Genomic DNA, 9,846 nt, shown 5'->3' on the forward strand with positions numbered 1-9,846 from the left:
AGACTTGAGTTAGGAAGCACGGATCCTCGACACAGGGCGAACTTTTTGTTATTATTCGTGGAATTTGACCAAAAGAGTTAATTATGAAGCTGTTGCAGCATTTTAAACACGGGCGAAATGACGACGTCTGTTGTAGATGAGCGCCTGTCGGACTTGGAGTTCCACGACTGGCTGCCCGGGCAGCCGGACGACGGGGGCGGAGGTGGCGCCGGCGAGGACTGCGTGGCGCTGCACTCGCACGGCTTCCTGGCCGACGTGTCCTGCGAGCTGCCGCTGCGCTACGTCTGCGAGTGGCTGCCGTGACCGCCGTGTCCGTTCCGTCACCAGCCAGACGCGGCTTCTCACAGCCGCGCACAAACGGTCTCTCCGGAGAGACCGTGTACTCTTCAGAGGAATGGACCTATTTGTGAACATACATTCGCGGGGGAAACTACGTTCCCGATAGTATCTCGTGTTCAACGATCTTCCACAATGAAAATTGGAAATAAAATTCCATTATAACCGAAGAGGACACACTTTTTCCTTCACTACGCCACAGTGACTACTAAATAAATGATCATATCTGACCAACGCTTAAAACTGGAAGAACCGTGCAGGTCAATGTGACCGGTGAGTGTTGTTTAATAGTTTAAAAATGAATAAACACCGTAAGTATTAATTTAGGGGGACTGTATTTCATGAGCTTTAGTATACTTTGGTGATTTACAATTTCTGTAAAAGACAAACATCTGTTACGAAAGCTGAACGATTTGCAGAAATTAGGATGGCAGCCGGTCGATTTGACCAGTGTGATATTTTTTTAGGTTTCGTGCTTCTAAAAAGCGCAATGATGGATTTTTACTTCCGCATAGCTTATTCTATTTCATTGTTGTGGTCTCGATCCCTGTTTTTCTTTACATTTTACTTTATTTAGTGGAACGGTGGACATACTTTAGTTGCTCTGCTCTGCCAATCTGTTGTTGTGGTGTGTAGAAGTTTAGTGTCCCTCATTGTTATGGTGCATCGGTGTTTTCATTCAGATGAACATCTACAATTCCATAAAATTTTGAACTAATAATCTGGACCAGATGTCTCGTCTGTACACTGTACAATATGGCTGCCGCAGATGGCCTCTGCACATTGTTTTCAATGTGCTAGATCTTGCCGGAATCAGCGCACGGAACCTTTACAGGGAGACAACAGGAGGAAAAGTTAGCTGGTGACTGTTTCTTTCCAGTTTAGTAGAAGAAATCTTCTCTTTGTATCTATCATCAACGAAAGTGCCTGTTCATAAATTCACTGTGACCACTGAAATAAGTAAGGTACCAGTGAGGAACACCTGCCAGACAGGAGGATGCAAAGATCCAAACAAAACTAAAAATCCGTATGTGCGATGCAAGAATTTCATACGTGGGCCACGTGTGGGAAGTGTGCAGTAGGGGTGTGCAAAGTGTTTTGATAAAGATGGTGGCTTTGACTGAAAACATGTCACAGACAATGTTATTTTCTCGTATTTGCCACAGAAGTTAATGAACATTTTTCCTTGTATTTCCTAATACATATATGTTTATAGCCTGTTTGGGGCTTTGACTGATAGCGAGTCATTTTATAATTACATGTTTATTTGTATTTGTAAGTTTCGTAATACAGTCTAGTTTTGTGAATATTGTATTTAGGTTGTGTTCTTTACTGCGATTGTTTCTTCTTTAGTTAATTATAGATGTTATAGAAAAATATAAGCAGAACACAATGTATTAAACAACATAAGGTTGAAAAAATACACTAGTGACATTTAAAAACACCGTGCTGAATTAATTTAACAAGTTAAACTGAAGAAAAAAGAAAGATAAACGTCATCGGTCGAACTGACTGATGGCGGTCCCACCAGGTAGTTAACTAACGCCGAGCCTCATAGCGTCAGTGACATGCTACGGCATCTAGTTATAAAGAGAGTTATAAAGAGAGTATCATTTTTTCACAGAAATAAAATTAAATACTCTGTTTGATGGTAGAAACAATGTATGAATTTACGTAAAGAAATTAAGAGGAACAAAGACAACATATAGTGCAATATTTACATGTTATTTTACTTTATGTGAATGATTATTTATTTTTATATACATGGCAGAGCATGCAGTCCTCTGTAATTCTGTTACCAAACACTCATACGAACACCAGGTGTAGTGCAATACTCGTATTAGAGACATTACATTCCCCTGTATCTGTCGATGCACCTGTCTAGATCCAGGCACCCAGTGGAGAGGAGCGGCGAGCAGCAGTTTGTTTCTCTCGCAAGCTTTCACGAAGAAGTGAATGTTACTTGCCCTTTTATTTATCTGACCAGTGTTTCTTCACACTTTGTAAGAGCATACGTAGTTATTTCGTGTATTAGCTTTTGTGTAAGCTCACTTTCCAGTGAAAAGTAACTATTCATACATCTGTTTTTAGCAGTGTCATTATTACAGTTTGAAGAGCTTGCGGATTTTGCTGCCTTAGTGTAGAGTGACAGAAATTTAAAGTGCCGATCCCAGTTTTTGTGTATCCTTCTCTTTTATATTATGTGAGCATCCCAAGTTGAGTAGCGCCACAGTCGTGTAATTTGATCTCTAGCCAGGGTCCGATTGTTGTTTCTCAGTTAATCGTGGCCGTCTTGTCTGTAGAGCTTTCCGCAGGTGATTGTCTACAGCTACTAAATATATTGGTAAAATGTTTCGATTGTTACAATCGTCTTCAAGGAGAATAACATTTTGCGTCAACGAATCAACCATACATTTCCGTCATACTCGTATATAAGCCAAACAAATATAAAACACATGTAATTTTCATAATCGTCGTAACACAGTCAATGTTAAAACACTATTTCTTGGCACAATTACTGTAGTGTACATTTTGTGATTACTCCACAGATTGAGGTGTTAACACCAAATGTGCGCTTCCGTAATAGTTCAATCACACGGAGTGTTAATATGAACTGTGCTAAGACAGACTATTATGACAATTATAAATGCTCTACATTAATATGAGATATATAATGGAAATGTATGGTTGACCCCTTGATGTACAATGTTTTTCTCCGATGACTGTAGCAATCGAGGCCGGAAGCAAATAAGTATAGCTGACGGTACAAATATGCTTTATCCAAATTCTCTCTCTCTGCATATTTTATTTTACACAGTACGATATGGGTAATGTTTTACTCGATCTCTGCGGACACAGGGAGAATTTCCCGCTGTCCGTAAACGTCTGGAAGCTGACTTCGCCATGGCCGACGTGCTTTTGATTACAGCTCAAAGCTGCAACGACATCGGTACACGACTGATAAAACCTGAGACACCTTTGATGCCGTCGGAAAACCCTGGTAACCCGTTGTCACTACGCCGTACGACGTGCACCGCCTGACCGGTTTGCCTTCACTCAAGAGAGAGTGGCGGACAATGGTCGTTTCGCTCATCTCTGGGTCAAAGGCGAAAGTTCGAACTGACAGTACAACTAGCTTCTCACGCCTTAGCGACAGGTACGAGGTACCACCCAGTGCCCATAAAAATATGAACCAGTGCAAGTTGCCACTTGGGGCAGTGGCTGATTTTCCTTCCCATTACGGACAAGTTTAGAGAGTGAGTATGCTAGTAATTGTGAGCCCCAACGTAAGGCAGGTAATATAGCCCCTCAGGGAAACAGCATGCATGTCGGGAAAGGTTGCCTGTGTGCTCTCGGAATGTCTGCCGGGAGGTCTCGTCCAAGATGCCTCCTGGAAGGCAGCTGGTGAACGCACAGCTAGGTGCAACTGGCTGCAGTCGTGGATCACGTCGGCTGGGCTTCAGTCACCACCTTCCGCTCCTTTCAGCGGTTTGCTGACTTGGTGAAAGCACCCATCATCGGATGCGGGGGAACAGGTTAAATTATTTGTAACATAGTACCCAGATAGGATCGTGCTCTTCTGGTTTGGAGCAAAGTGAAACGTTTAATACAGATTCTGCGACGACATCAGACGCTAATTTCTCGACTACTGCTATCGGGTGAAAAGTCGTACAACCCTCCTCCCTTATAAAATAGGTCAGTGGTGCACTACACGCAAGACGCGGTTAATAAGGTAGCAGAGTAGGTATGGCGCACATGAGGGTTTATTAGGTTAGAGAAACCTCCCTTGCGATTAGTGTGAAACGTCCCCTTTAGAAAAATTTCTACAAGTGACTGTGCTTAACCTGACACACAATATTTTGTTAGCGCAACGCGATCTGACTTTCAAAATTCCCTACAAAAGAATGGCCCTGACTAACATTAAACTATACCTTTCACAAATCACTTACCTCACAAAAATCTTCGCTGCTCAAGCTACTGCAATACAGCGAGCGCCACTATATGGATTCATGATTTTTAAAGTACGTTTGAGGCAGATGACACTTTTGACATGAGCAGAGAATTTTTTTAATTATTGGAGGAAGCTACGACGATTTTGAGAATTGACTGAGATGTTATGATATTATTACGACGACGATGTGTACTATGCTGTTGAGATATGTTTATGATCAATATGATGATGCTACCGTATATGAGGAATAAGAAGTATGTTGGAGGTGAGCCGCCAGCAGTGGTGGATGTGGGGAGAGAGATGGCGGAGTTTTGAAATTTGTCATGAACTGCTATATTTATATATGATGATATCAAGGTAAATACATTGTTTGTTCTCTATTAATATCTTTCATTTGCTAACTATCCCTATCAGTAGTTAGTGCCTCCCATAGTTTGAATCTTTTATTTAGCTGGCAGTAGTGGCGCTCGCTGTATTGCAGTAGCTTGAGCAGCGAAGATTTTTGTGAGGTAAGTGATTTGTGAAAGGTATAGTTTAATGTTAGTCAGGGCCATTCTTTTGTAGGGAATTTTGAAAGTCAGATTGCGTTGCGCTAACAAAATATTGTGTGTCAGGTTAAGCACAGTCACTTGTATAAATTTTTCTAAAGGGGACGTTTCAAGTGATGAAATGCTTGCCGAAATCGCAGAGAGATCAGCCACATTATTCTCAAAGAATGTGCGTCCTCGCAGATCGGAAACAGAAATGGCAAATATGACTTTAATAAACTGAAGATGCGTCCGTGGTAGAGCCGTAGAGTTATTATTGCTTAATAAATGTAATAATGCTCAGTTGTTATGAAGAAGAGAAAGATTTTCAGTAACAGGAAGTACGGGCAAGAACAATTATCGTATGGATTCGTTAAACGTCAATGGCGGCGCCGTATTTATTGTAGTGAAGAGTTCAATAATATCTAGTGAGATTCTCGGTGTAGTTAAGAACCAAAGGTGAGTTAAAAAATGGCACCCTGATGCTTTCACAAACCACTTGCGGCTGGAGCTGTACTGCCAGAGCGCTTCATGGAGTACTCACGGAATTTCGTGAATAATTTCCCTGATCAAGCTGTTATAATAGGGGGTACTTCAACTAAACAGCTACAGAATAGGAGAGGCATGTGACAGAAATGGATGCTAGAGACAACTATTCGTTTAACATTATTCTGAATGTCTTGTACAAAAATTACTTCGAGTAGCCAGAGAAGCAAATCGTGAGGGGACCGACTTAGACCTCCTGGTAACATCAGATCTATACTTTTTAAATCAGTTTACTTAGAGGGAATCGGAGATCATTAGGCTGTGGTAGCATTAATGGTAAAAGATTTTACACGGTCCAGTCACAGTAATGTAACCACCTGTAAAAAGCCGGAATAACTGGCTTTTGCAGTTCAGACGTGCAGGAGGGCAGTCAGTGAGGTTCTTGAAGCCACCGACTGGGATGCGGAGCCATACAGACTGCAGCGACGTCGCCAGCTGCGTTAGGTTCTACGGCTGAGGATCCTTGGCGCGAACGGCCTAAAGTAAGCAAGCCACTACTTAATTTGCGAACGGAACGTCCTTCTCGTGTCGTGCAGGCAGTAATATTTAATGAAATTCTATGTTCAATAGCACAATGACCGTGGCTATTGGACTAAAATGGTCAAACAAATCGAACTGCAGGCGCTCAAGGTTGTCACTAATTATTACAAAAACTAGAGTTCATTACTAAAGATTCACAGCAGACAAGAGAATGAGTAATAACTGCTTTAATGATTACGTACCACAGATAAATATCTACTTAAGTATTTCACTCGTTCAGAACTGAGTATTCCTATGTTCAATAAATAATTGATTCATTATGATAAGAAACAAAGAGGTTTCTATGGTCGACACCAATGAAAGCAAGAAATCCATAATACTATATTTATTACAGTATGACATTACATCATACATTTCTTCATGAGTATCAGAACGATAGTAAATTTGTTTCAAACAGGTCTTAATAATACAGTTAACGTAAGGCACACGTTCCATGTACGCGGCAAAGATTGCAACTGCGTACTGTGTGACACGTTGCCTTGCCTTGTAAGTAGATGATATCGCGTTGAGGGATAACAAATTGCAAATAGGCGTGGACAGGGTCCGCAACGATACATGCATACTTGTGGTTATCCACTGTGCCTTCCACATACCGAGACACCCAGGAGAAACCACTAAGACATTCCCCAGGCCATACAGTTTCATCTTCCTCCTGGACTCTTCCGACGATCGTTGCAGGGCCGTACACTGAACCGACCATCTGTGCGATGGAGCATGAAACCTGATTTATCTGTAAAGGCCACCTTTCACCCCTCAGTGGATGTCCAGCTGCGGTACAGGCGTGCAAATTCCAGCCCTTGTTGTTGATGAACAGCACTCAGCACGGGTGCACAGACCGTGCGTATGCTGCGGTGTCCCGCACACAGCAACCTCCGCTGTAGGTCGCTGAGAACACGCTCTTGGTAGTCCCTTGGTTCATCTGGGCAATCAGTTGCTAAACAGTTGCACATATATTCGCCCGCACACATCTCCGCAGTAATCATTCACGCCTGCCATCTATGGCCCGTGGTACAGCACCGTTGCATTAGCGCCGGTTTTGGATAGCGCCACTTTGTCGCGAAGGGTATATTTTCACCATGGTTCCACGCGAACAGTTTACAAACTTGCCCATTACCGCATTACAAGTACGACAGCACTGTTTACTGCGACCCCCGACACGGTTTATAGAACCTCACCCTCCCCCCCCCCCTCCCCCCTTCCCCACCCACTGCTAGTGTTACCACCTGCAGTCTGTGCGGGGTTATTGCATTTTAACATCGACCATAGACAGTGATCACATGAATGTGATTGGACCCCGTATAGGGACTGTTAAAGGTAGAAAAATAGTCCTGCTTAGCAAAGATGGCAGGTTACAAATTGCAGGGTATCTGAGTAGTCAGCAACAAAGTTTCAGTGCTGATGACACAGATCTGGATCACAAATAGATACAGTTCAAAAGCATCTTTCAATACGGATTAGACAAGTATGTTCCGACCATGGTTTTAAGGAATAGGCAAGACCCACCGTCATCTCACAGTCGTTTTAGAAGCGTAATACGTAAACAAGGAGAAGTTCATCCCGTACTCAAGGGAAGTCAAAAGATAGATGACAAACAAAATAACGAACTGAAATTGAGTGTAAAGGAGAGATGTATTCAATGACGTTGACAGCAAATTTTGACAATAATCCGACGAAAAACCCTAAGAAGTTTCTGTCTCATGTAAAATCACTATAGGGATCGAAATCATCTATTACGTCACTCGGTGACACTTCTGGCATAAGACCGGAAGATGACAGAAGGCCGAAACATGGTCCTCTGAAAAACGGCGGATATTGAGATAATTGATCGTGGAATAGAGAAGCAAATACAATAGCTTTGTAGTGGGAAGGTTGGAGAACCAGATGAAGTACCAGCAAAATTGTGCAATGAAATATGCGAAAGAAATTTTCTCCTTTCCAGCAGTAATTTATCGTAGATCGCTAGAGCAACGAAGCGTACTTAGTGTGTGGAAAAAAGCGCAGGCCATTCCCTTTCATGAAGAGCAACAGGACAGGTGCCTGTAATTATAGACTTATACCGCTGACGTCAATTCGGTGTAGAATTATGGAGCACGTTTAATGCCAGGCAGGTCTATTACAACGTTGTTTGGAGAACGAAAATCTCTTCTGTGAAAATCAACATAGATTCAGGAAACAGAGATGTTCCAAAATTCAGCTCTCTCTGTTACTCCACGAGAATCACACCATTGCAGACAGTGGATATCTTACTGCTGCCGCGTTCCTTGACTTCACGAAGACATTTGTTATAATCCGGTACGATCGTTTAGTGAAAGAAAATACGAGCTTACCGAGTAGCGGACAGGATTAGCGACGGGATTCATTTGTTCCTGAAGTTTCCGTGATAGTGTGCTAACTGTACTATTAATATTTGAAAAGATCAAGTTTTTATGTGTAATGTCGGCAGGCGGCAGCATTCTCTTATCAGCAGGTTCGTAGTAATGCTCTCTTTTAAAGACACTCTTTGCCTTTCGCATAGCGAACAGTGCAGGTGACGCGAAAGGAGCTGTACGGCGCAATAAAATTCTGTGTTCGTTTAAAACTTACTGTTAAGCATGGTGGGCCGGATGCCTCGGCTTCTGCTATTACTGAAGTCAACGTCAACACAAGTGCTGTAACTTTCCGTGTGGATCGGCGGATAACATTACATAACCTCAGTGAAGCGTTGAGAAGTTAATATGGCAGTGTTTTTACGGTTATGCATGATGATCTCGATATGACCTTTGTTTGTGATAGTTAGATGCCATGTCTGTTGACTCCGAACAAAAGGCTGTGTGAATGGAGACAAGTCGTGAGGTAGTCTGTCTCTTTGCTGATGGAGGAGATGTGCTTCTGGAATCGATTACCACAGGTGATCAGTCATTGCTGTATAATTATGATCCTGGAAGAAAACGAACCAGCACTGTAAGTCGCCAGGTTATGCAACACCAATAAATGAGGAAGTAGTTCCATATGCAATATCCGCCTGTTTCACCATGTCAGAGCCTCATACGTTCAGATGGGATGGCTGCAGCCAGACAAGTTACTTAACCGGATAAATTCTTCTCGGTTTCCAAGCCACGTCAATTCGAATAAAATTCTCGAGTTTTCGATGGCTTGCTCCGCAATCGAAAGTTTGAGAATTTTATTGGAATTGACGCGGCTTGAGAACCGTGAACATTTTATCCAGTCATACCGCCGCTAAAGACTCCGACGACACAAGTTACTTAACCACCATACGCTAGGTCTACTCCAATGGCTACTTAGTGCGCATGCGTCACAATACCCCACATCAGACATGCCCGTGGCCCTGCCTCGTTGAATACAACGGTTCTCTTCGGATCACCGAATTTAAGCAACGTCTGGCCTAGTCATTGCTTGAATGGGTAACCGCTTTCCAGTTCTAGAGTTCAATGACGTGGATCGTTGTGGATTAATACGTCTAAACGATCTACATCAAAACCTGAAGGTGTTCCTGAACATGGAGAATCAATAATGTCGCAACGACCCTCCTTAAAACGGTGAAACCATTTTCTTGCCTTGCTCTGTCCACTGGCATTATTCTCATACACGGTGCAAATGTCATTAGCTGCCTCCGTTGCTGTCACCCTTCTACCGATCTCTGGCTGAAGAACGTGTCGAAAATGTTCCGATTCCTCCACTTGCCACTCCTTTTCTAGTCTCCACAGCTCCACTCACTATCCCCAAATGACAAAATGACAATATATAAACTCAAATAGCAATACTGGACTACAAATAAAAAATGACAATCAATAAACTAACCAGTAGCAACCGGAATGGTAAATTACAAAACAAAAACACCACGAACTTAAACGCCAACCTAATAATTTATTTTGGTTAACCTCATTTTAATAACATAAATTTAATTGTTCAAATGTTCAGATATGTGTGAAATCTTATCGGACTTAA

The 9,846-nt window shown here is 42.4% G+C and overlaps 1 protein-coding gene across 1 annotated transcript in view; it reads left to right on the forward strand.

Moving 5' to 3' along the window:
• Positions 1-1,578, forward strand: part of LOC124594062 (macrophage mannose receptor 1-like) — a 36,750-nt gene extending 35,172 nt beyond the window's left edge. The window contains exon 5 of the mRNA XM_047132412.1: positions 137-1,578. Coding sequence (XP_046988368.1) covers positions 137-303 — 167 coding nt within the window. The 3' untranslated portion in view covers positions 304-1,578. The remainder of the gene's footprint in view (positions 1-136) is intronic.
• The last annotated feature ends 8,268 nt before the right edge of the window (positions 1,579-9,846 follow it).

Source organism: Schistocerca americana, chromosome 2 (assembly GCF_021461395.2).
Source record: "Schistocerca americana isolate TAMUIC-IGC-003095 chromosome 2, iqSchAmer2.1, whole genome shotgun sequence".
NCBI classification, from domain to species: domain Eukaryota; kingdom Metazoa; phylum Arthropoda; class Insecta; order Orthoptera; family Acrididae; genus Schistocerca; species Schistocerca americana.